A 27733-nucleotide genomic window follows, 5' to 3' on the forward strand; every position below is an offset into this window, starting at 1 on the left:
GCAGCTCCTTACCCGCCACCTTTATCTCACCAAAGCCTCTTCCATTCAGGGGCACAAGCGGGGTCCTCCCTGCTGCTGCTGCAGCTGCATCCCCTCTCAGCCCCACCACAGGGCATCATGTCTCATGCTGGAGAGGCGTGCACACATGTGACCTGAAGCCCTGCACACTGAGTGGAGGTTGAAAACTGGTGGAATGGGGCCTCTCCCAGGCAAAATGCTGAGCATAAGAATCATGGAGACTAACCAGCCACCAGCCCCTGTTCACCAGGAGGCCACAGCGTGGCGAGGACACATAAGAAGAGCCCATCACAGTGCAATGGTGGATTCTGAGTTAGGCATCCAGAAGTGGGCTTATGGAAGCCCAGCACAGAGATGCATGACTCCTGGTGGAGTGTGCTGGATCTGGAGGGTGAGCAGGAGTTCTTCAAGTAGACAGAAGGAAAAGAATTCCAGACAGAGGAGAAAACACAGTGCAAAGGCTTGGAGGAAGTAAAGAGAGCTTAGTGTGCACAGGACATCACAGGAATCTTCCTGTTCATTACAATATGAGGGTCAAGGTCCAAGGGGCCAGAGATGAGATCAAGAGCAGCGAGACCACATGGGGACCTGAAGGACTTGGAAAGGAGGGTGAACTTTTGAATATTTGGGGCTTGAGTAGAAAACAGTATGATCCCATGTTCGTTTGGAACTTACACGCTGGCCGGAGAGAATGGATAGGAGAGATGGAAAGTGATGTTAGAGAATTGTTAGGAGTCTTTGCAATAGGGCAGGAAAATTGACAAGGCTCATCATTGTGAGGCAGTGGAGATATAGAGGAAGGGAAAGATCAGAGGAAAGGAGATAAGCTGACAGACTGTGTGTTGGACTCCCACGTGTGGTGACCACACAGGGAGTTGACAGGGAGGTAAGGACTGAATTGTGCTCCCTGGATTTTTCAAGTAGGAGCCCCCTTGCCAAAAAAGGCAGGCATGGTGGTGGAGTGGGAGAGCAACCAGGCTGCAGTTGGCTGAGCATGGAGAGAGGGAGGCCCACAGGGTGACTCCACTTTGGGAAAACTTGGCTGGACAGTAGATAGAGAACATGTAATATAGAGAAAGAAACGCCAGGTGACCATATTTTGGTTTTAAAATGGCAATGACTTATGCACGTTTAAGGGGATAAGGTGGAGTTAGGGGAAAGGGTGAAGTTGAAGTTCAGGGGAGAGAGGAGGTAACTGAAGTGGGGAGGTCTCCAAAGGGTGGCAGGGGTGGGTCGTCACTCTCCCTGTCGGTACCTGTCTCTGCTCCTCCGCCCAAGGCTGCTTTCTGAGTGATAGCCTCAAGATGTCATAAGGATGCAGCAAGATAACATGGTTAAAGGATTTACCCCATGCCTGACATAGAGCACGCACTTGGTGAATGTAGTTACTATGATCATGAGAAACAGTGGCCTGTGGCTGAAGCTAGGCTGTCTGCTGTAACAATGAGACAGGCAGTGATGGCATTGACCACTGGGAGCTTGTGGTCTGAGTCTCATCATTGCAAGCAAACAGACATGTCTAAGACAGGCACCGGCTGATATGGCCGTTTAATGGCTAGTGCAGTGTGAGATGAGGCTGGCCGTGCCCTGTAGAAGCCCACCTAGCGTGGTCCTGACTGCCCGCTCAGTACTAGCTGTGTGCTGATTTGCAAAGAGATGTATGTTCATCCCTGGGCATATAGGGTGGGGGATTCTTGAACACTATTTGCAAGACTTTAGTAAAAATGCTTCATGAATCCTGCCCTGTCACAAGCATGCATGAAAGTCGTGCTTTAGCTCAGGCCTAATGGGCTTTATGTAGTACAGTACTGATTTTCTTTCACGTTTTAATACAATCCGATTTAATATTTGCTTTCTGCTCTAGCTGCTTGCTGTTGACTGATTCAACACAGAATCCTTCCCTGGTGCCCCCCGACCTTGTTGTTATTCCCTCATTCTGTGTGTTGGCATTTGATTCCTGTCTCCAGCATGAATTGCCATACACGTCTTTGTTCAGCTGGCGACAGTCATGTGCGTGAATTCTGAAAGCATTACTATCCAGAGCGGTGGCTCCAGTCAGCCCACCATTCGGGGTGGGGGGTGCTTCCAGGAGGGATCCATTTCCATCAGGTGGATACTGAAGATAAGCAGAGCTCAGCCTGGGAGCCAGAGGCTGTGATCTGCTCTGTTTTTGGGCAGGAGATTCTCCAACTTAATCTCCAAATGCTCAGGACTGCGGCCGGCCATTAATTCGGCAGCATTTTTGCCCTCCTACTAGGGACCAGGCTTTCTAGAGTTTTGCAACAAGGCATTTCAGCCTTTGCCAGAGTGTGATCAGCAGCCATGGGCAGAATTGGCCAGAGGGAAGAGGCTGCCCTCCTTGAGTCCCTGTGAGCCCGGCTGATTTGTAGGAGAGGCAGTCTGTTCATATCTCCTGTTGTCCGTTTATAGATTTGACTGCCAACTCTTGGAGCGTCATATCAGAGTAAGGCCAGCTCTTCCCTTAGTAGGAAAAGATAGTTTCACTAACAGGCAGCACAGGGCTATAGTTAAGAACATGAGCTTTGGAATCAGGCAGATGTGGTGTCCATGCCAATTTTAGTTCTCATAGACCACATGATCTATGGCCAGTCCCCATTCTCAGCATTAGTTTCCCTTTCAATAAAATTGAGTTAATTATTATACCTTCCCAATAGCATTCTTGGGGTGGGGGGTGTTAAATGCATGCAAAGTAGCTAGCAGAGTGTCTGGGACAACCCCCTGTGCTCTTCTAGTGTCATGGGGTCAAAAATGGTGGCCGTGTGAATTTCCTGACTTCATGCACGAAAACTTGTGCAATGTGAATATTCATCTCTCCAGGTCTTCTGGCAGCCCATCCTACAGAAAAGCACTCCTAATGCCATGCACACACCACATAGATCCCAGATTGTATGAGATTTTTGCAGGATGCCTGGATATGTTGGGTCTTATGAGGGGTCACTCCTATCCCTCAACCCTTGAGTTCTACACCAATTAAGAAAAGACAAGGAATCCAATAAGTGTCCAATATACATACATGCTGTTGATGTTAAAGCTGCCTGGAGGCTGCAGCTTGGTCCTGAGAACAGAAGGGCTTGTACCCAAGTCCTCCATCCTCCTCTCCCTTGGCACACATGATTCAAAGAAGGAAAACCCCAGTGGGGATGACTAAAAGGGGAGTGGGAGACAGGTTGTCATCTCTGTCTGTCATTTTTTCTCAGAATGGATTGAGGCATGGAGATTTGGGGTTGAGGGAGGAGAAGGGATGTGTGTATGTGATGAGAGTAGGAACACACCAAAGACAAGTGGAGAGATGCTGGGGAAACTTCTATCCAACCTCACTGTCCTTTCGTTGTCTCCCTATAGGTGTGCCATCAGGTCCCCGCAATGTCATATCCATTGTCAATGAGACATCCATCATTCTGGAGTGGCACCCTCCTCGGGAGATGGGTGGGCGGGATGATGTCACCTACAACATCATCTGTAAGAAGTGCCGGGCAGACCGCCGGAGCTGCTCCCGCTGCGATGACAACGTGGAGTTCGTGCCCAGGCAGCTGGGCCTGACTGAATGCCGTGTCTCCATCAGCAGCCTGTGGGCCCACACCCCCTACACCTTTGACATCCAGGCCGTCAATGGGGTCTCCAGCAAAAGTCCCTTCCCCCCACAGCACGTCTCCGTCAACATCACCACAAACCAAGCTGGTAAGTCTGCAGGCGTCTGTGCTCCTGTCTGTCTCTCTGCGGGGCTGGCTCTTTGCCACTTCTGTGCAGGAACAAAGCTTCGGCCACACATATCCTCTTAGTCTGCCCTCAGGCCTCCTCCCAGGAGTGAAGGTATCAGGCGCTGGGCATTTGTGACCACGGAGGAAAAGGCTGTAGTGTTTCACCTCTGAGAATGAACTGGATTCTGAGGGGTTTTCTTGTGCCCAGTTCAAAAGCAAAGATGTACATCCAAGCCAGAGTACGACCCAGTGCTCGGCATCCAGCTGGGGCTCGACGAGTGTCCTTGGAAGGATGGATGGACAGATGGATGGATGGGTAGGTGGGTGGATGAGCAGAAGCGCTGCACGATCTTGAGAACATCAGTGCTGCTTTATTAGCCAACCCAGTGAGAGAAACTTCCCAGAAATCGTGTGATAGTCAGTACTGCCTTCATAGATTATTGTTCAATTAAACCCATGTAATTCAACAGTACGTTCTCCTTTACAGCTTGGTCAGATGAATGCTACACTGTTATAGAGACTTCAGAGAGTTGGCAGTAGATCGCTCCTGATGGCTGGTACATCCCTGTGGCATGCATAGCTCAGAACGCATTTTCTTCTCTTCTCTTTATTTCTGTATCTTTTGCTCTTCTGACCTTTTCCTTTTATTACTTTTCACACCTCTTGCAACAATCCATTTCTTTTTATATCCATTTAACCAGTCCATTCATGCACTCACTCATTTATTTATTTATTTGCTCAATTATTGAGACAGTTATTCAACATTTACTGTGTGCCAAGCTATGGATTAGACACTGTGAGGGATACAATGATACTTGGACACCATTGTTCCTCCCATGAAACTCAATCACTGAAGAATTTCCAGGACATAGACACAAAGTACAGAGCTGCAAGGTGGTATATTCTAAGTATTGTGTGCTGTGAACATGCAGTAAATACCAAAGGAGCTAGAGAGAAATGAGCCATCTCCCCCTTGAAGGGAAGGGGCAAGGCTGCAGAGAGGACATGGAGATCACGTCTATAGGCAACGATGGGGGTCGTGGGCAGTGGACCATGATCTTACATGGAATTATGGATTTTTCTCAATTAACAAATTCTAAAAGGACAGCTTGTTGGCGGAATAGCAGGAGCTGAGCATTTCTCTTTGCTCTCTCTCCCTCCACATAGCCCCCGATTCTTGACATCTTCTATTCTTCTCCATCCTTCCCTACTCCTCATCTCCCCATCCTGAGACTCATTCTACCTCTTTTAATACCAGGCATCTTTGATGGCAGATGATTCTTGGGTTTCAGCTGTCAGGACGGAGAAGAAAACACGGTGTCGCCGGAGAGCGTGGCTGTCCAGATGGCTGCGCGTTTGCTGTGAGTGTGTGTGTGTTCGTGTGTGCGCGTTGGTATGTATGCGTATGGTCACGTGTTTACACGCATACGTGTGTAGTGAGAAAATAAGAGTGGAAGTGTGGAAGCCTCCAGCTGGTGACCACAGCCCCAGTGCCATGGAGACAAAGGTTGTGACAGCCTGTCTTACTCAAGGAGAAGAGAACGGTCATTTCTGCATCATGATGAGCACATAACATGAGCAGCCTTTGTTAGCAGTATTTCCCTTGGAGAGTTTAAGGCAGAAAACTGGCTGAAATATTTTAGTGTCCCAGCTTCTGGGAATAATAATCCTTCCAGTCTGTCATGTTGCGCTGGGCTTGGCTGTCTTTTCCCTCTCTCTAAGCATGTGTGAACAAACCTGCCACTTATATTGGTTTGCTTTGATTTCTGCCCCTCCCTTCCCTTACCCTGCTATTCCCAAACCTGCCCATCTGCTTGTCTTGCCATCTGCACCTTTTCAGGCTGCCGTGGAGCTGAGGGACCAGGGCTTCTACAAGGGACCTTGCGTTACCGATATTCAAAATATTTATTTTTGTCCTTACCCGTTGGCGCCTCCAGGAGCATTTCTCATGCCCTTTGTTCACCCTCTCATGGGCCCTTTATTCTTAACCTTCCCTGATTTTGTAGTCCCAGCCCCATTGTCACTGTCCAATCTATGATTTCTCTTTGTGAATTCTGGAATTTGGGTGTCAGAAAGTTTACAATCAACAAGGTAAGGTTGCAACTGCTTCTTGGTGGCATACAGTTATTATAAAATAAAGGTCAAGTTAACCAGTGGTTTCTCATCCATGGGCTGTGGGGTTCTGAGGAACACGGTGTTGTTTGGTGAGTCCACATATGAATGCAAATTACTTTCCACAAACAGATATTTGTTTAAAAAGATGAGAACTTTCAAAATAAACACTCGAAACTGTACCTCTGCAGGAAGAGTTTAGAAACATGAATGGAAGCCCCAGATTTTATAAGGGATGAAAGACAGACTAAATAACAAGCATCATAAAATCCCTAGTGACTCACTCAGATCCATAAAGAGACAAGGTGGATGAACCCCTGTATCACCAAGAAGTCATGATATGCCTGTCCCCTTTCCAGAGCAGCCATGGGCTCTTCCACTCTGGGCAAGATCCAGGTCAGCCTCCCCCCTCGGACCTCCAGGTAGGGTGCGACCCTTGTCAGTACCTGTGGCCACATTTGTCCTACTGTTTGGGTCATGAGTAGGTAGATGGCAGGTAAAGAATTTGACCAAGAGTCGTCCTGGAATCAATCATTAAATCAACTGCTAAGTGTTTACTGAGTATCTATTCCCTGCCTGGAACAGCCCAAACTGAAATGGTGGGGGGACTATTGAGTGGGTCCTGATTGAGTAATAGTTATTATTCATAGTTTGTGTCTCTTTTAAGTTGACAAACAATTTTGGAATATACAGACTCATTTGATCTTCATAATTACCCTGTGACTTGTACATTATTGTTCCCATTTTTCCTATAAGGAAGCAGAGACTTGAAGGGCTTGGGAAATCTAGGATTAGAAGGAGGGTCAGCAGGCCATCCATTCTGTTTCTCTCTTCTGTTTCCTGCCCTAAAAGGTGGGCAGTCTTTCTGGGCTCCCCATATCATAGTCTCCAAGCACAGAGGGGTTATTCAGAGACAGCCGGTGCCATCCGGCTGAGTGGATGGCATCTCAGTGTGCAGGTTGATTACCCTGCCACAATTTTCTCTGTGACGCTGAGCCATGAAAGGCTTCCCCCTGCCTCAGGATGGAAATGGGAGATAGGCGTGTGTTTGTTGAGGGGTACAAGTTGTTCCAAGGTGAATTGGATCCTGACAATGGATATCAGGGTCACATGAGAGAAGGGTTTGGACAAGTTGTCTTCCAAGAGTTTGGGGCTTGATCTGAACGTGAGAATCTATCTTGGGAGGCTGCTCACTGCTCTGGGCTGGTTCCTCCTTTGTTTAGGAGCTATGGATGGCATCTGTGGCTGGGTGTGCCTTTCTTACTGTCCAGTAGAGGCAGGATTGTCATGCTCTTCTTCCTTGGGGCTGCCCAGATGTGCCACATTGGTGCTGCATCGTGTTGCTCTCATGAGCCCTGCCCAGTGGAGGCAGGCAGCTCATCTTAGCTGATTTAGCTACCTGACAAAAAGAGTCATGGTTGGTATCAGTCTATCAGAGAAAGTCACCAGTAGGCTTCTCTTTTTTTTTTTTTTTTAACATCTTTATTGGAGTACAATTGCTTTACAATAGTGTGTTAGTTTTTGCTTTATAACAAAGTGAATCAGCTATACATATACATATATCCCCATATTCCCTCCCTCTTGCATCTCCCTCCCACCCGCCCTATCCCACCCCTCTAGGTGGTCACAAAGCCAGTAGGCTTCTCTTGACCCTAGGGTTTTGATTTAAGGAGATTTTGTAGTCATCTTTTGGTCCATTGGATACATATTAGGTATAGTTCTTCCCTCGGAACCAGCATGACTGGGGGACGCCAAAGGGTCTATTGCATCCTGAGATCCAACGATCCTTCATCTCCTTCTGTGATGACCCCAGTCAAGTATATAGTCAGACTACTCAAGGATCTTGTATCACTTGGAGAATATCAGGATGGGATTCTCACAGTCCATAGGCTGAGGCAGAAGACTACCATTTTTGAGCACCTCCAGTGTGCCAAGCCCCTATCAAGTTCTTTACGAAAATGATGTGGGTCATATGAAGAAACCGAGGTCAGAATGCTTTTGGAATTTGCTCAGCATCTCACAGCCAGCAAATGATGTTTTTGGGTTTCATACTCAGGTTTGTGACCATTTTATCCTCAGACTGATCAAAAGTTGCATTATGGTGAGCTGTGCAGGTTGTAAGCTCCCTCTAAGTTATTGCCACTTAGCTGGGCCACTTTAGGTGTCAAAAAAATGTCCATCACCTTTGGTCAGGGTTGGTCATGAATTATGCAAGCTCAGGTTTACGTGAGGTCTTTAGGGATGCAGCCTTGCACTGAATACAGCTGCCTTGAGTTTAAAATAGACCAGATCAGGTGGAACTCTCTCTGTTCCAGTGGCCAAGCGATCTGCAGAGAGGTTGTTATCACCACTAACTTCTGCAATCACTCTCTGGCACCTGGCCCCAGGTTCAGACTGATGGCCGGATCATCTGGCTGTCAGAGAGAATTAAAGTGAATGATAAACTTTACTTCTGTTTTCTGCCAACTAGACTCTGAGTGTCAGAGTTGGGGAAGACAACCTCAGAGGAAATCTTGGAAAAAATAAATAAGACAAATCAGACCAGCGCATCTCTAAAATCAACTTGTAGTGTGGTAAAATGAAGTCAGTAAATTTGGGAGCATCTGAGCCAGAGAGAACACACTCAAAGACCCATGAGGCCAGGCAGGTAATGGAGAGGAGAAACAAGGAGCCAGGAGTCAGACAAGAGGGAGTGGTGGGGACTATATAGGGAGTTGCAGAGAACAGGGGGGGCAGTCCCTACTCAGCTCCAGCAGGTGGCGCCACACCCAGAACTGCCAGATGTTATAAACTGAAAATCCAGATTAAAAATGTTGACAATTGGGCTTCCCTGGTGGCGCAGTGGTTGGGAGACCGCCCCCCAATGCAGGAGACACGGGTCCGTGCCCCAGTCTGGGAAGATCCCACATGCCACGGAGCGGCTGGGCCCGTGAGCCATGGCCGCTGAGCCTGTGCGTCCGGAGCCTGTGCCCCGCAGTGGTGAGGAGCCGGCGTACAGCAAAAAAAAAATAAAAAATTTTGACCACTAATTAGAAAATTTTAAAACACTTGAGAGCCAAACAAATCCAATTCTGGATTTGGCCTTATGGCTGTGGCTTGCAGCCCTCTGATTCAGAGGGCTAATCTGACTTACCCAGGCTTGAATGGTGAGTGTGCTGTGTGGTACCATCTCATCCCCCCTCGGGGCAGTCACCTTCCCTGCCTCCTGGGCTCATGGTGGCAGCCGTGCAGTAAGGAGGGGAGACGTGGGGTCGGCCCCTCTCTCTGCTCCTCACATGACTCACGCAAGTTCATTGAATTGCCGCGATACTTCCTTTCTCCACAGTAAGATGGGAGTACTGGCACCTGCTTCCTAGTGCTGTGTGACAAGCAAATGAGACAGAGGAGAGAAAATCACTTTGCAAACCGTGTGATGGACTGGGAGATGAGCATAATTTCTGAGAATATGTCCTGAGCCAGACAGCAATTTGCTGGGCTTTTCTTTTTTCCCTAGGCTGTTTCCTTTCAAGGCCCCTGGTCCCTTTGTTTGGGACTGATGTCATCTAGATCAGATAAATGACAGATATTGGTTTGGCCACTCTTCAAGGAAGGAGAAGGCACCAGAAAGGAGAGCAGTGAAATCTGTGTTCCGGGTGGTTAATGAAGAGGGCAGGGATGGCACAGAACCTCTATACCCGACACAGGCTCAACCTGCCGCTCAGAGGAGCCTGACTATCTTTCCTCATCATGTGTTTGGAGAAGCAGCACTTTTCCCTTCCCTGTATGATGCATCAGCAGCATTTATATTTGACATTTATATTACGCACAGTTCATGTATGGCCTGTGGTGCCAACTGCATGTGAAATACTAACATATCCACTGTGCCCACAACACAGACACAAGCCGTTACTTAATTTTATTTAAAAAATACTACACTACTCTGTCAGTCCTCACAAGCCCCTATAGTTTGTCCATTTTTAAGGCATTTTCAAAGTTCCTAGACAATTAAACTCATTCAGAGATGCTACTTTTCCCACACATGAATTACCCAGCCCACCAATTCCTCTGAACACATCACCTAATTTGCATTATTCCTTGGTTAAGTATAGTATTTGCATGCATAAAGAATAATCTTTGAATATGAAAAGGAATTTTATGATATTGCAATATATTGAGCTCTTTGGAGGAAAGATATTATGTAAATCTCAAAATTAAATATTAAAACAATATTACACTGCTGCCTGTAAAAATTTAGAGTGTTAAGATCCATATGCTGAATCTAGCCCATTTTAAAGGGCTGGTTTCACTGGAAATTAGCAGGTGAAATTTGTTCCAGAGCAGAGAAAAAGATTGAGTCAGAACCTCAAAAAGATCGGAATGACTTTAAGGAAAACTTTCATTGAAGTTAATAAGGAAAAGTTAAAAAAAAACTTAAGTCAATGAAAATTTCACTGTTCTTAATTCAATTTCATAGTTCATTTTATTGCTTTCTTCTCACTGTTAATTTCCAAAAGGCTGTTTCTATTGTTTCTTAAGTCCTGGCATTGAGGAGGAACTTCCAAGTGGCCTCAGAAAGGTCCTGCCATCAGCAAACAGGGGTTGTAGTCTCTTGAGTTGAGCAGGTCAGCACATAACATTGCCCTTGACCAAAGTCATGGCCTTCCACTCCCAGCAGCCTTGGGTTCTCCACTAGGTGGTGAGCTCTGCAGAGAATCAGACTTTCCAACCTACCCCACTCTCATGAGGGAGGGACCCACAGCACTAGGCACAGAACCTTGATAAATATTTGCCAGGCTCCTTTAGTCCCTACATATGAGCTTTGGTATATAAATGTTTGGTTGATGTGTAGTGATCAGAATATATCCTGGTAGTCCACGGGTGGGCCAGTGCTCCCTCCAGGTCAGCCAGGGGACCAGGTATCTTCCTCTCCTGTGGCTCTTAGAAGGAAAACTTAAGGGGATGACCTTAGGATGTTACTAGAAGCCCTGATGTACTCAGAGGAAATCAGTGAGATTCAAAGGGGGGGGTTTGTTTGTTTGTTTAAGCACATTAACTTTGGAAATGTATTCATTCATTCACCACAATCTTCGTGACTGCCTTCCACATGCTGAGTCCTTGGCTTCTGCTTCTAGGGCCTCCCATTCACTTACTCAGCAAATATTTATTGAGGTCTTCTGTGTGTCATTCACGGCTCCAGGCCTGAGGAGCACAGGAGCAAACAGCAAAGACAAGAGTCTGTGCCTTGGGGAGCTCCCATTCTGGTCCCCAGCACTCATTGAGACTGGGCTCGGACGCCTAGAAAGTCACCAAGGGGGATCTCAGCTGGGCTCTGGGTACCACAACCCACTGAGGTGCCAGCTCTCACTTTGCAGAAGTTAGGATGTGATCACATGCCATTGCTAGAAAGCATTTCAATCCGAGGAGGTTGTTGCTATACAGTGACAGTACAGGCTGGGATATTTTATTACTTACTATCTGACCAATTCGAACTTCTTGCAGACAGATTTCACATGCTGGGTCACGTGGTTGTTGGGCGTAGGAATGCTCCCTGTTCCAGGTCCTGAGCAGTGCCTAAGATGCTGCTAAAAGCTGGAGAACAGCTGTGTGGCTCTGAGGATGACTAGAGGGCTCCACGGGCCCCAGGGACCTATTTGCTCATTTTACTACCTCTTGGGCGCTCTAAATACACGGCTTGTTCAGTGAAAATGGGACTGCCAGGCAGTGAGATGTAGTAAGTTCCTTCCCCTGTTCGTCCAAATGAGATTGTTATCACCCTCATTACAGAGGGAACCTCTGGTTGGATTACGAGATAGTTCCTGTTCGCCTTGTGGCCAAGGCACAGGGGGCAGGAGGGAGGAGGAGACCGGTGATGAGGCTGTCCTCGCTCCTCTGGCAAATGTCAGTTCCATGAGACGACTGTCGTCTCCAGGAGAGCGTGCCCTGTATCCATCTGAGTGGCTACTGTTCCCCAGTGTCTAGCTAGGTGCTATTATTTCTCTAATAACAGCATTTGAGAAATGTTCATTGAATGATTTAATAAATTATCAAATAAATGTATGAATGGATGCCTGGATCCTTCTTAAACTCATCTCAGACATCAGCAACTGGTGTGGCTTGAGCTTGGTCTGTGATCTTTCCTTCCTCCGGCATCTCTGGGCGGGCACTGTGATTGCAGTTAAGACCCCACGTTCTCCCAGATGCTGGTGAGACCTGGACTTCCTGGGTGCACTGTCCTCCCAAAACACGGCCCTGCGGGAGACACTCTGCTATGCCCAGGCTGGGCTGCCTCTCCCGCATAGGCAGGGCCCCAGCTGCTCCAGCAGGCACCAGTGGGGGTGTCGGGTTGGCAATTCCGACGCTGCTGCCCGTCCACCTGCATGCCAGCTCTGCGCCTATCATTTTCACAGCACCATCCATGTTAAACAGGCAGGAGCACCAGGGGTTTCTGAATGCAGCAATTAACAAAACAGTAATCAAGCTAAGTGTTTAATTTCAGAAAATTAACATCTTCTCTGAGCGGATGTGAAAGATGGGGAAAAAAGGCACATTAAATGTTCTGGGTAAATAAAGGCAAAGCCGGACTACAAATATTTTCCAGTGCAAGAGGGACTTTTTGCCAACCCCCCAGGCCTTGGGATCAGTTTCCTTCTGAGAGCTGAGCCGCAGTACAACCTCAGCCATGGAAGTGAGCCCTGGGAATTTGAAGTGTGTGCGTCTCTCTTTTGCTTCCTTTCTTTTTCTTTTCTCTTCCGTTTTTCTTTCTTTTTTTTTTTTTCTGGACAGAACAAATGCTTTATGTATCCGGAAGAGCTCAGGGGAGCAAGCAGGCCCCTGTGAGCCCGTCTGCCCCATAGAAACCCCTGATGTGTTTCGTGTCCTTCTCTGAGCAGCACTAGTTATAAGGATGGCGCGTGAGTTCTTGAACGTGTAGGAGTTTTTTGTGTGCATCGGCCATATGTCTCCTGATAGACTGAGGGCTCCCGAGGGAAAACATCAGGTCTCAGTGCTCCAGTAATCCTTGCACCTCAGTGCGGTGTCCTATGTGTCCCAGGAAGTCCTGTTAGGCCTGACATAATGTTCACAGTCTGGGGCTTCCCTGGTGGCGCAGTGGTTGAGAGTCTGCCTGCCGAGGCAGGGGACACGGGTTCGTGCCCCGGTCCGGGAAGATCCCACATGTCCCGGAGCAGCTGGGCCCATGATCCATGGCCGCTGAGCCTGCGCGTCTGGAGCCTGTGCTCCACAACGGGAGAGGCCACAACAGTGAGAGGCCCGTGTACCGCAAAAAAAAATAAAAAATGCACAGTCCGGTGGCACCTCATAACCCAGTGGGCTGGCATTTGTTCGCAGGAACGGGTTTGCATGTGGGTAGGGAAGCTTGTGAGGAGGTGGGTATGTGGAGGGCTGGTTGGAAACAGGGCCTCCTGGTGTCTGTTTTCTCATCTGATGCCCTAGAAGGAGTGAGGACAAGGAAGGCGGCTTTGCAGGAGGGTCGCCGAGGTTTGAGGCACAAATAGGCAGCCCCAAGGCTCCCGAGGACGAGCTGCAGCTCAGCAGGGAGGCGGGCTTGGGGAGGTGGAGTGGGTGCTGCCTCAGGGAGCACAGGGGAACCGTGTCCCCACAGGCCCACAGCTCCCCGGGGAGGGCCCTGGAAGTCTGGCTCGGGGAGCAGGTTTCCCAGGGGGCTCTTGCAGGCAGCCGACATGCAAAACAAAGAAACCAAAGCAGGAGAATAAGCGGATGGTTTGCAGATACGTGGGAGACATGCCGCGGGCTCCCAGAAGCGCACAGGGACCGTGGGTTTGGTTTTGCGCATGTGCAATTTGAGGAGCTTTTTGAGTACCCGAGTCGCGGTATTATTGATGCAGCTGGACGTTCAGGCTTCTATTTTCTCTGTAGGTGGGTGGTAAGCTTGTTTGCTGAGACTGAAAGAGGAGACACTGGGGTTGAAGGGTTAAGGAGAATGAAAAAAGTTAGGCCGTCCACTCCAGAGAATGGGAGATGGAATTGACCAGAGAAATTTAGCATTTCCAGAAAGTGTTTTGAAGGCTTATTTGAAGTTGGTGATCTTATATTTACAAAGCTGCCCATTTGCCCTGTTTTATGGCTTTCTCAGCAGTGCCTGGCTGCTCAGAGCAGACCCTACAGGAAGAGGATGGTGGGTCTCTCGCGGGTTGAGTTTTGATGCTTGTATCTTATGGAAAAATAAAGGCAACTCACACCTGAGGCTTAGGGGAGTATCGTCAATTACACTATTGCAAAATGGAACCCAAGCTGGATGATGTGGGATATGCATTGGGAGAGGGCTAAGCAGAGACAAAGGCAGAGAGAGCCAGATTAGGCTGCAGGGGGTGGGGGGAGTTATCAGAGGTTGCCCCAGGCAGGATGCTTGCATTCAAGAATACCTGAACGTGTGTGGCTTTGAAATTGGAGCACCTTCAGATGAGGCCAAGTCCAACTGTCTGGTGGGGAGGGTCAGACATGGAGGAGTCGTGGGGGTGTGAGCATGTGCTCTTCAGGTGGGCGTCAGAGTCACCCACAGGAGGGCGAGGCTGGGATTGAAAACAAGATAGAGATGGAAGCCCAAGGCTTCAGTGAGTCAAGGAGTGACGTGGCAGGGAGTGCCCTGCGGTCCCAGGCTCAGGGAGCAGTGGCCCGGCCAGCATGTGGACAGAGGGGGAGGTGGTGAGCAACAGTGGATGACACAGCCCGCCTCCTGACCCCGAGGTGTGCCGGGCGTACAGTCATACACTGCCACGCTGGAGAGAGCTGCAGGGCGGAGGGGTCTGCTTCGAGAGCTGCTCTTCCTCAAGGCGGGCGTGGAGGGAGTGTTCTGGGAAGAGCCAGGTGGAGGCCATGGGGGAGTTTTTGGCTCCTGAGCAGCCGTTTTGGAGGGCCTGGAGCAGGGGTGTGCAGGGTGGTGGAGGAGGAAGTCAGGCTCACAGGAAACGAGGCCCCAGACGTAGTGGGGACTGGGGTTCAGGGAGGGCTTCAGCTGGGCAGTGCCCTGCAGGAGGCGGGCTCTCAGCCCTGAGGCCAGAAGACTTCGACCTCCAGGCCTCCGAGGAGGACAGTCACAGTGGCTGCAGGCGCAGCTCCCCTGCCTGGTGGCAGTGGCAGTGATGTCAGGCTTTGGGTGGTGGTGGGTGCCCTGCTGAACCCCTGTGTGTGAGAGCCAGGAGTAACGGGGCGCACAGGGCGTCCTCTGCTCACTCCCGTGGCTTCTCCAGTACCGGAACTGCCTTCTGTGCTCAAACACTCAATAAACCAGAGCTGCCATTGCTCTGGTCCCACACCAGGAAGTCGGACGGCCCTGCCCCAGGCACCCTCAAAGCCACTCTGGGGTGCCTGCCTAGGACTGGCATCACCTGACAAGAACTCCCGTCTCTCACACGCCCCTTCATAGCCTCCTGCTGCCACGGGGCACAGAATTCAGGTTTGCTCCCTTTAACTGGTGCACCTTCTGGTGCCCCCAGGAAGGAGGAACAGAGGAAAAGTGCCAGGCAGGGGTGACCCAGGGGCCAGAGGGGCCCTAGGACCGCACTAGCGAGGATGCCTCGTCCTCCTGGCACAGGGCTCTGCTCACATCCACCTCTGTTGGGAACCCTGATCTCTCCGAGGGATCAAGGGTCCCAGAGGGCAGCACCCACCCATGAATGATGTGACCCTGACTGCACCCCTCCACATGCTGGGCATCCTCCAGGGGCTCTGAAAATGCGGGGTGCTTGAGTGTAGGGGGAAGGGAGAGAGAGCCAGGATACGTCTCAGGGACAGGAGCCAGGCTGATATGGGCTCTGCTCTAGCCTGCTGGGGACATAGGGAAACAGTTTCTCTCTCTTACCCTCAGTACTGTAAAATCCATAGATGGTAAGAACTGACAGAAAACTGAATAACATCAGATGTCCTTTTAAAATGTAACATTCTGGACTTCCCTGGTGGCGCAGTGGTTAAGAATCAGCCTGCCAACACAGGGGACACGGGTTCGAGCCCTGGTCCGGGAAGATCCCACATGCCGCAGAGCAACTAAGCCCACGAGCCACAACGACTGAGCCCGCATGCTACAACTACTGAAGCCCGTGCGCCTAGAGCCCATGCTCCGCAGTGAAAAGCCCGTGCACCGCTATGAAGAGTAGCCCCCAATTGCCGCAACTAGAGAAAGCCTGCATGCAGCAACGAAATTAAAAAGAAATAAAATTAAAATTTATTAAAAAAAGAAATAAAATTAATAAAATAAAATAAAATTAAAAAATAAAATGTAGGGCTTCCCTGGTGGTGCAGCAGTTGAGAGTCCGCCTGCCGATGCAGGGGACGCGGGTTCGTGCCCCGGTCTGGGAAGATCCCACATGCCGCGGAGTGGCTGGGCCCGTGAGCCATGGCCACTGAGCCTGCGCATCTGGAGCCTGTGCTCCACAACGGGAGAGGCCACAGCAGTGAGAGGCCCGCGTATCGCCAAAAAATAAAAAATAAAAAATAAAATAAAATAAAATGTAACGTTCTGATTTCTAGATTTCTAGACAAAGTTTTCAAACTTGAACTTGCCTCAGAATTCCCTGGAGGGCTTGTTAAGACTCAGATGGTTGGGCCCCACCTCCAGGGTTTCTGATTCAGTAGATCTGAGACGGAGTTCAAGGTTCTGCATTTCTTATCAGCTCTCAGGTGACGTTGATCTGGGAGTATGTTCTGAGAACTAGCAGCGTCAGGTAGATGATCCCGAGAAAGAACCCACCCCCAATCAGAGGCAACATCAAACACGAGGGCCTCTGCTGTAAACCCACAAACCCAGAGCAGCCCTCAGCCCCCAACCCCCAATGTCACAGGCTCCCTTGGCTTTTAGAACAAAACCCTTAGTGGATGGACCAGTGAGGGAGGAGCCCCTCTGGGGGTGTGGGGTTGACTCAGCCACCCAGGCTGGAAGCCCTCACTGTCTCTCTCACTCCCACTTGGTTGAGCCCGTGACGAGACTCGGCCAATATTCTACAACAGCATCGAAGTGGTGCCGCCCACCCAGATCGGTCCTCTGTCCCCAGGGGACTCAGGGTAGAGAAGGAGATTGGAAAGGGTTGTCAGGAGCATCTCAAGGCACAGCCCAGTGCAAAAGCAAAGAAGCCAATGTCCACACTAGGGGAAAACAATTAGAAAAATAATGAATTCTGCTTGTGTAGTCATACCCAGTCTCCAAACTAATTACTTATTTGTTTAATCTACTTTGACCAGAAGTGTTACTGCACCAAAAATATTTAATGAGTCAGGCTTCCTGATGTAAAATTCAAGCGTATTTGTGCAATGAAATGAGTTTTCATCAACAGAGGCGGAACCTGTTATCTAAGCAGTACCTTCTCAACAAAGTTCTCTCCTAGAATACGGATGTCAGAAGAAACAAGATTCTTCTATGCACAGTTCATCACTTGCACAATTCATCTGTGTGCAAATTATTCTTCTTTGTCATCAGTACTATTGGGCCTGATGTCTTTACCTGACATTTAAATACAGATTTTAGTTTCTTCCTAAGGATGTATTTCATATAAGGAAAAAGATAACCCATAACCCTTAACTCCTCATATCCAACCTCGAGACCCATGCCTTTTAGGAACTCACATAATTTAATCTGAGGTCTCAAGGGGCCTTCTGGAGGCTGCCTAGCAGTTTTGGATCTTTCCATGAAACCTTCAGAGTCTGGGCTGGGGAGATAGGAAATGGACCAGCCTTGGGGCTCTGGGACCCCTGCTTCTGATTCACCCAGAGCAGCACTGCATTGTTCTGCTTCACACTTTACACCTCAGGGAATCTTTTCTTGGTAGAAAGGATTTTACAGCTTAAAAAGAAAAGTTAGAAAACCACTCATGTTAAGGTAACCTTTCAGTTGAAACATCTCAGTGAGATGGGAATGGCCCCAGCCTCCCCAGTTTCTGCCTCTGCAATCTAGAAGCACTCTTGTCCCCATTGCCCTGGGACCACTGTGTTCAGATCCACTCCACTGTTTCTTCCCAGGTACAGGCTGCAGAATCGCAACCCCACCTCCCCTCCCCCAACATCCTTCTCCTTTAAAGGCCTCTGTCCATGTTTGGTGCAACTGTGTGATTTTCCGACCCCTCTTACTTCCAGCGCCTTTGGGGAAGAGCCTGCAGCCATTCCAGTAAAGGCAAACTTATATTGAACATCAATTAGGGGCTAACACAGTGGGAAGAAGCTAAAAATAGGACTTGTGCCCTAAAGAGTTTATTCCAGTGATGGAGACCAGAGATGATCACCTGGAAAGTTAGATCCCAGTGCACTGTGTCCCAAGGTGGTAATTACAGCCCCATGAGAGTTATTAAAAATAAGGACTTTGAGTTGGGAGGAGAGAAGGGACACTTTGGTGGGTATGGTGTGGCATGGCTAAGCCAGGGCAGTGTGTGGCCTGATCCGGACCTTTGAAGGCTGCTGGGGTTATGAAGAGAGGTGGCCGTAGTGGGAGACCCCTGAAGCTGAGTTCTGCTGAGACTCAGTGAGTGGAACAGTGAGATGAGAGCAGCGGGCTCCTTTGAGGGAACCATGGGAGGCCCCTGGACTGACCAGCGGCTGCCACATTGTAAAATGTTAGAGAAGGACCTGAGATATTTTTCCAATGAGGAGCCACTGAAGGTTTTTGAGCATCAGAGGAAGTGAGTAAAATGAGCTTTGGGACAGTTAATCTGGCTGCAGTATACTTTAAACTGAAGAAGCCCAGAGGTGGACAAGGGATCTGGGACAGGATATTAGGTGTAAGGCAATGCCAGTGACCAGACCAAGAGAAAGGTGGGCTCAGAGCCGAGGGAACATTGTGACTTCTGGACCTGAGTCACACCGTTGGATGGGTGGGCCATGCCTCATCTCCTCCCCACAGTCACAAGCTCTCCTTGTCCTCAAGGACAAGGCACCCCATTGTTTACTTCCTAGATTACTTCCCAGAGAAACTTCAGGTCATCTCGAGATGTTACAGGAAACCATCTTCCTCTTGGAGCATTTATCACACCAACCTCCGGGGAACTCCGCTGTTAGCCTTCCCTTTCTCCAAGCGCATTCTTATTCATCACTCCACTCTGACTGGGTTGACATGTTTATTTATCCCCTCAAAGATATTTATCATACAAATACCCAAGGCTTGTCACTGGATTGTGCTCTTCACATTTACCTTGGGGAACTATGCCCAGGGATTGATTTGCATCTGTGAACAGTGGTGGACCCAAAAGGAGACTTTGGGCTGGTTGCCAAGTCCCCTGGGCTAGCAGACTGGATCTAGCTGGAAGAAGCAATGGACCACACAGGGCACATCCTCGGAACATTTGAAAACCTCATAACATCAGGGTTCATTTTCTTGTTTTACAGTTGAAGAATTTGAGGCCCAAAGTGGTTAAGTAACCTTAACCCAAGATCACAGAGTAAGCAGATGGCAGAGTCAGAATAGGAGCCCTCCTCTCTCTGCAACATCTCTAGAGCCCTGAGCATAGTCTGTCTCTATTTTTGCTAATTTCTACTTCCCTAGGCTGGGGTCCTTGGTTTCTTACTATTCCTTACCACCCCCTTGTTTTCCTCACAGCTGGGGTCTATGGTGTAGATTGCAGGTGGTTAGTCCAAGGATGATTTAGCTGGGAAATGCTATTCTAGAAAGAGTAGGAGAGGTTAGCGTTACCATATGATCCAGCAATTCCACTCCTCAGTATATACCCAAGAGAAATGCAAATATAGGTCCATGCAGAAACTTGTACATGAATGTTCTTAGCCGCATTATTCACAGTAGTCAAAATGTGGAAACATCCCAAATGTTCATCAAATGATGGATGTTTGTCCGAGAAACAGAAATGCCCTGGATGGTTGAAGTGATGATAACACTCAGATGCACACTGTTCAGGCTGGGGCAGTTGTATCACTCTGAGGGGTCACTGTGGAGACCTCCCCCCACACCACAAACATTTCTCCATGGAAGGACAGGGGAAAGCTCCCCAACCCGACCCAGCATGAGTTATTGTGAGGGAGGCAGTGGGCTGCCCTTTCCATGGGACTCCTTGGGAAGTTCAGACAGGAAATCCTCCTAAGTGGAGACACCGTTTGTCTTCCAGGACACTTGCTAGGCTTGTTACCTGAGCCCAGGCAGAGGGGACTCAGCTGTGACCCTCACCCCTGCTCTAGGGCAGGTAAGGGGTAGCCTCACAACAAGGCTGTCCCTGGCATGATTTCCACCTGCAGAAGCAGCACTGTTTTCCCCTTTAGATGAGATTTATTGAACTCTGAAAATCCAAGTTCTATATTTTTATAGCCTCTTCAAACTTTTTTCTCCAATAGGTCAACTTAATTTTGAATGTATGTGTGTTTTGCTATTATTTTTCTTCAAAACTACTGATAATACTTTTGGTGGCTTAAATAAAATCTTTTAACATCATTTATTATATCCCAAAATGGATTATGGTGATAACTGTTGAAATAATCCTTTTGACACAAAAATCAATGAAGACAATAGGAAGTAATTTTTAATAAGCAAAGATAATGCTTTAGAACTTAGTAATTGTCCTAGGAAAAAAGCATCAGTTCATTCTCACATTTTGGAATCTGAGATGCTTAATCATTGGGGGAAAATGCCCCTATCAGATAAGGAAAACAAAATGAGTAAGAGAAAACTTTGAATATGACTGAGTCAGTAACTAAATTAAAAGGTCAAGGAATGTCATAAACATAAACTGTATGGTCCAGGGGAACCTGAGATAGGAAATCAAGGCTCCACACATTAAGAACCAGGGTCCAGATTTGGGGTTATTAACTTGCAGACAGATTCATGCCACCCTCCCAAGACCCAGCCTGACTCTTACAGGAGTGCAGGCCCTATGATCTCTTTTGGAGCCCTTCTTACAAATGGAGGGCTGGCGGGTGGTCCACCAGGCCGCATCCATGATGCCACTGGCAGTGACCTGTGACTAGTTTGGGCTGATACTTGTCCCATGTCACCAGTGAGTTGTTTCATAACTTACAGCTGGGGCCATCCTGTCCCTGCAATTTATCCACATCTCCCTTGTCAGTTCAGGCAAGAACGTTCTGTGCGCTCTCGCTGCTGTATGTGATATACTATCTTAGATCTGTCTGCTTCAAAAGCAATGGACTTGAGGATATGGGGAGGGGGAAGGGTAAGATGGGACCAAGTGAGAGAGTGGCATGGACATATATACACTACCAAATGTAAAATAGCTAGCTAGTGGGAAGCAGCCACATAGCACAGGGAGATCAGCTCAGTGCTTTGTGACCACCTAGAGGGGTGGGATAGGGAGGGTGGGAGGGAGGGAGACGCAAGAGGGAAGAGATATGGGGACATATGTATATGTGTAACTGATTCACTTTGTTATAAAGCAGAAGCTAACACACCATTGTAAAGCAATTATACTCCAATAAAGATGTTAAAAAAAAAAAAAAAGCAAAAACAATCTGGAAGGAAGTTCTCCCCAAAGTCTTCCTTGGTAAAAACAGAGACAAAGGACTCACTCCACCTGCATTTGCATTTTCTTCATCCCTAAGCACTTTGACCAATGGCATTTAAGTCTCTTTCTGCTTCTGACACATATAAAGGGCTTCTTGTTATTGGCTGTGAACGATACATGTGTGTGACTTTTACACACGCCTGGCTTTGATTCTGTTTGAACCCTCAAACAGATTTTCCTCAGTGCCTGACAGGACACTTGTCATTTCTTCTCCACTGTCCTCTTCGGATTCTGGCTTCCTGTTGAGCCAGCCTCTTTATTTTGCTGAGAAGTGCAGGGCAATTTTGATTATGTTTGGATTGTTTGAGCGCCACCTCTTTAGGCCAAAGAAATCTTTCTTTCTTTCATTTAAAAATTTTTTTGAAGTATAGTTGATTTACAATGTTGGTTAATTTCTGCTGTACAGCAAAGTGACTCAGGTATACATATATATATTATTTTCATATATATTCTTTCATATTCATATATATGTTTCTTACATATTCTTTTCATATATATATTCTTTTTCATATTCTTTTCCATTATGGTTTATCACAAGATATTAAATATAATTCCCTGTGCTATACAGTAGAACCTTGTTGTTGATCCATCCTATGTGAATAGTTTGCTAACCCCAAACTCCCAGTCCAACCCTCCCCTCCCCTTGGCAACCACCAGTCTGGTCTCTATGTCTGCAAACACATCTTTCTTGATCCTTCAGTACCTTCTTTCCAAATGGCCCCTAAACTAATCCTTTGTCCTTACTTTTTCTAAAGAAAGGTCTGTATTTGCTTATTTGCTAAAGTTTAATAATTTTAATTTCCTTCTCTCTGTAAAATGTTTAATTTAGTCAAAAACATTCTGTGTGCTTGTGAGGGAGAGACTCGTTCCAGCATTCAGTGAAACTGTCCCTTTATCTTAGGATACAGGTTTATGGAGAAAAGACAGCTGGCCAGGACATACTGTTCGAACTATTGTATTCAGGGGTCCCAGGGGCTGCCGCTTTGAATTAATTTTCCCTTCCTGTCTTAGTCTGCCTTAGTTTTGCTAAAAGAAGCTGGTGTTTGAGTGGATACCTGAGCTCTTTTTTATTTTGTTTTGTCTGAAGGTTTTATTGCATGTAATACACCAGATTTAGAGGTGGCATTTGCACTTGGAGAAGGAAAAAAACATTTGTCACCGTAGCTGATCACTGATGGCAGAGTACCAAATGTAAGCTGCTCCTGATCTTCAGGGAGGAGGCGTGCTCCTTTCTTACTTTCTCCCCTGTGCAAAATCCCATCTCAGTTAAAAGGTAAGACATTTAGAGTGACCTGTATGAGGATAGATAGCCTGCCAGGGGGCCCGTGACGATGGTGTCATCACCATAAATCTGAGAAATGCTGTCGGAGGTGACTGTCACCCTCCGGCAGCTTCTCCTGGATCTGTGTGCTGCTGCTGGGCTGCTGGGAGGTCCTTGCCACCTGTATAACGGGGACATTCCTCTCAGTGGATTTGACTATCCATCGCGTCTGGATCACCTTGCTGCTTTGCCCTTTGACCCCAAGTGGGACCTTCAAGCAGGGAGGGCTGTGACTTTCTTACCTGACCTTCTGTCTCGAGTGATAAGAGCAGGGGCGTGGCACAATGGTTGGCATATATGCTGAGTTCTGAATGATGGCTTTCCAGGGATTAGAGGCAAAGTAAACAACCAAGCCCATCAAAAATCCTCAGGCCGCTGGGATTAACCTTTCTAATTTTTAATACATGACGCTTCAGCTTTTGAGGCAGAAGGATCCTGAAAACCTATATGGCCCTGACATGATTAAAAACATGTCAACTGAATCGTGTTTCCACAGAGGCCTGAAAGGGCAGCCCTTTCAGGGTGGTGGGCGGTGGCCGGGGATAGTGTAGAGAGGGGAGGATTAGTAGGGGCCGTTCCCATCCATCCTGTGGGCCCAGCAGGATCCCAAACCATCCCGGCTGACTCCAGAACACTGCCTCACTTTCCTGAAGCTCCTTCACCCTCTCTTGGGGCTCTGCACAGTGCACACAGGCCTTGGGAAGAAAAATCCCAAGCACCCCGTTAACCATTCAGCCTGTACTAAATCCACACTCACTGCCTAGTTTCCCTTTGGTGACTCAGCCGTGGCATCTCACACATCCTGTCCTCCGGGGAACGCTGACTGCCGCTTGATTTCTAGGCGATCGCACTCTCTGGCTCTCCTTCCACATCACTGGCCTTTCTTTCTCGGGCCCCTTGGTGGCTTTCCCATCACCTCCTGAGTCTTAGACTATATACCCTCTTCTGCTCTGTCTCTTGGTGATTTCTGTCATTTCCAGTGCTTTCAATATCTCTGAAATATGATGACTTCACATGTATAACTGCAGTCTGGACCTCTTCGACATGCATTGGCCTACTCAGCATCTCCGCTGGGACATCCTGGATGTCTTGAAACCAGCAGGTCCGAAGTGGACCACCTGTTCTTTCCTCCCAAACTGTTTGTACCGACGTTGTCCCTGATCTCAGTCGATGGCTGCCCCACTTTTCCAGCTGCTCAGACCAGAAACACAGCCACTGAGATATATTCTAAATATATTCAGAATCTGACCATCTCCTCTCTCACCACCTCCACCACTCCAAGCCTGGTCCAAGTCACCATGATCTTCCAGCTGGATGATTCTTTCAGCTTTCACACGGCCCCCGCATTCCATTAGCAATATAGCACAGGGTGATACTGGTAACATGTAACTCACATGATGTCACCCCCCTGTTTGCGACCCTCCCATGGGTCCCCATCTCTCTCAGTAGAAGCCAACGTCCTCTTTTAGTGTGTCTGGGGGCCCTACCATCCATGACCTCATTTCTGCACCAGTCCCACTGTCTCTCTTCTGTTGCCCTGAAACACCAGGATGCTCCCAGATCAGAAACTTTGCCCTGGCCTCTCCCTCTCACATGCTTTTCTCCCAGGCATCCGCCTGGCTCCCTCTTTGCCCTCCTTCATCTCTGTGCTCCTGCGTCTACTTCTCAGGCAAGGCCTGGCCGAACACATGCTTCAGAATGGCAGCCGTCCCCTGGCTGGCCTCCTATACTTTGGCATTCTGTACCCCTTCTTCTCTGCTCCATGTTTTCCGATTGTACTTAATATTTTTAACATACCTTGTAATTTACTTATTTATTATGTCTAATCTCTGAATCCCTCCACTAGAAAAGAAGCTCTATGAAGGCAAGAAATGTTAATTTGTTCACTAGGGAAGCTCTACAACCTAGGATGATTACTGCTGGCACATGACAGATGCTCAATAAGTATTTGTTTAAATAGCTAATTAATGAATCTGGGCCATGATCCTAAGTTGAGAGGAAGAGAAGATGCATTTGATGGTTGAGACAGGATCAAAAATTATTTCAACTTACCAGACTCATAGGCCAAATTAGCACCATAAAGGCACATGTAAATCCCTGTAGTCAAAGCTAAAAGCCAACTCTACAGACAAAAGATGAGGTGCATACCATGGGAAAACCTAAAGGTTATACTGACTGTGGTTTCAAAATCAAATAGCAGGGACGTGTTTTTGAAGCAAAGGCTAATGGTCATATTAATAGATGTATAATACACAGATCATGGTGGATATTAGTTTTACTCTAATCTTTGCTGTTCAAACAGCAGTGAGAGAACTGGGTTCACCTCTGGGCCTTATGCCTAAAGAGATTTAGATAACATGAGCCCCGTGTGGAAAAGAGCCACCTCAGGTGGTGGCATATCATGGGAGAAATGTTCATAGTATCTGGCCATTCCTTTCAGCAGGAAAAACTCAGGGGAGACCTCAGTAGTTTCTTTTGCTATTTAACTAGCCATTCTGTGGAAGAGGGAACATTCTATATTACTTCAATTGGCAGAACTGAGACTGGTAGGAAGAAGACGTATTTCAGATAAGGATAAGGAAGACATGCAAGTTGGTGAGAGGTATCCAGGTGTGGAGCGGCAGCTTCTGGAGGCAGTGAGCTTCCCATCCCTGGGAATGCAGCAGGGCGGGGCAGGGAATACTTGATAGGGAGATTCAGGACTGCATCAGCTCAGGTCATCCACGAAGCAGACACCAAGATGGGATAGGATGGGATCAGATTTACTAGGGAAATGGGGTGGAGGCCAGAGGAGGCTAGGAGAGCTATCAGACAACAGTGAAGTTCTGATCCCTCTGAAGGAGAGAGAGAAGGAAGGAGGATTGAGTGGGAGGAGTCTTAGGCTGCCACAGGTTACAGGGAAGTGTTGGGATATCCAGTGGGCAGTACTTGAGCAGAAGTTGCCCATCAGAAGAGTCAGGAATGGGCCTGCCTTAGCATCCCTGCCATTCTCAGTCATTGGCTGCGAGCAGCATGTGGGAAGGGGGTTCTGCGTGGATGCAGTGATGGATTGCAGAATGCAGCAGCTGGGGTCGGTCATTAGGCAATTATGCTCCCAGGGGTAGGAGCCCTGAGGGGCACATTTTCACGGCCATGATGAAGTCTCTAATGGGAAGTGGGCAAAGTCCCAGGCAGACACTCCAATTCTAAGGGCTCAACACAACACCTCTTCTTCTGTGCTCTCCTTACGGTTCCCCTGGACTGTGAGCATCTTCACAGCTCTGTGTCTCCACCCCAGCCCAGGGGCCTCACGCAATAGGTTCTCACTGAGAGTCCGTGGATCATGGAGAATGAGGAATCGCCTGTGACCCGGGACCCGTGCTCTGTAATTTCAGGTCTTGCAGGGGAATCTGTTAACTTAAATCCAGGATAGTAAATGTCACTCAGCCATGGTCCCCAGAGAAAGCCTTGTACAGTGGAGTTTGTGTGAGGAAGCGACCTTCGTCACTGCAGAAGTGCCAGGACTAAATGGAACAGCCCCTGAGCAGAGCACAGACTGCAGGCCTCATCCATCACCCGCCTCTTCTCCCAGACAGACAACCCTCATTTAGTATCTCCAGACTGTTTTCATTTTACTTACACTGTGTGAACAATGTTGAATTGGGAAATAAATAATATTCTTTTTAAAGAGAGCTCTCGGAAGCACTTCACAGATTTTGGAATTATTATTCTGTTTCCAAATGTTTGGTTTGTGTACAATTTCTTCATTTATATTTGTGAGCTCTCAACAGCAAATGTCCTCATTTGGAAAACTCTGACAGAAGTCTACAAGAACTCTGTTTTTGGTCTGTGTTCATGTCTTCTTGAGAGATGCCACCTCTCTTCCTTTTGAAATGCAGCAAAATCTTCCATGCAGTCTCAGAAGGAGATGTTTGCTAGAATGTTCCTTTCCACTGCACAGCAATTCTGTACTGACCAGCTCGACTCTCTCACTGTCAGGCCTTTTGCCTCCAGATCCTCTTCTCTGTGATGGCTCAGCCCATTCCTGCAAGACTGAGGTTCCTTCAATACCATCTGCTCAAAGACATTCCATCACACCTCTTGTTCCACTGCCTGAAGCCTGGACTTGTCCTGCTGGTCCCACCCTCCATGCGTGTCTCCAACATTCCCTGCCCACACTGTTTTCCTGTGATTTCTCCAGCCATTTCTTGTTTTGGTCAAAACTTTTTTCTTCCTGTCCACTCTGTTCCCTGCCCTCACACATGTCCTCTTGTCCTAAATTGTCAACTTTTCTCTCCTTTGGTACTCAAACTCCATTTGTTCTGCAAAACCCACAGGAAGTTCTGTAGATCCAGCTTAGTTGATGAGAAATGTCCAATGACATTTCTCTGCCCCTTTGTCTCTGAAAGACAGCACTTCTCGTATAATCGAGGGTCTGTTCATCTGCCCTGTCTCTTCCTCTCTCTGCAGCCCCTTCCACTGTCCCCATCATGCACCAGGTCAGTGCCACCATGAGGAGCATCACCTTGTCATGGCCGCAGCCGGAGCAGCCCAATGGCATCATCCTGGACTATGAGATCCGGTACTATGAGAAGGTGAGCCAGCCCTGCCTGCAGGCTTGCAAGACCCAGGGCCAACCACTTTTCCGTGGGTGGTGGTCAGCTGAGGTCCCAGGGAGACAGGCTAGAGGGAGTCCTGAGTGGGGGAGGAATCTGGTGATGCAGGTCAGAGACTCCTTGAGAGTGCTCCCAGCTCTGCCCCAGCAAAGGCCTCCAAAGCCCAGGTACTTTCTGTACCAACTCAAGAGAGAACCTTCCAACCCCGCTGTCTGCACCGCTCACTGGGCTGTCATGCATGGGCAGGACCAAACCTATTCTCCCAGTCACATGCTTGCTATACTAATGCAGATGCTACATACACACCAGGTGTCTCTTGAACTTTCTGAAGATTCTGTGGTTTTGAAAACTAGTGTTTTTCTTTTTCTTTTATGGCCATGCCACACGGCTTGCAGGATCTTAGTTCCCCAACCAGGAATTGAACCCGGACCCACGGCAGTGAAAGCACAGAGTCCTAACCAATGTACCATCAGGAAATTACCTAAACTGGTGTTTTTCAAAGTTTTTGATCAT

At 48.1% G+C, this 27733-nt stretch overlaps 1 protein-coding gene across 2 annotated transcripts in view; it reads left to right on the forward strand.

Annotated features, from left to right (window-relative positions):
* The window catches only part of EPHB1 (EPH receptor B1), a gene marked incomplete at both ends in the record, with an annotated part of 429300 nt that overhangs the window by 311074 nt on the left and 90493 nt on the right, over window positions 1-27733 (forward strand). For both annotated transcript variants that reach the window (XM_082625932.1, XM_082625933.1), the window contains 2 exons: window positions 3382-3717; window positions 27075-27199. In XM_082625932.1, the coding sequence (XP_082482058.1) occupies window positions 3382-3717; window positions 27075-27199 (461 nt within the window). The remainder of the gene's footprint in view (window positions 1-3381; window positions 3718-27074; window positions 27200-27733) is intronic.

This window comes from Mesoplodon mirus (assembly GCF_964341445.2).
Source record: "Mesoplodon mirus genome assembly, chromosome: 6".
Taxonomy (NCBI): domain Eukaryota; kingdom Metazoa; phylum Chordata; class Mammalia; order Artiodactyla; family Ziphiidae; genus Mesoplodon; species Mesoplodon mirus.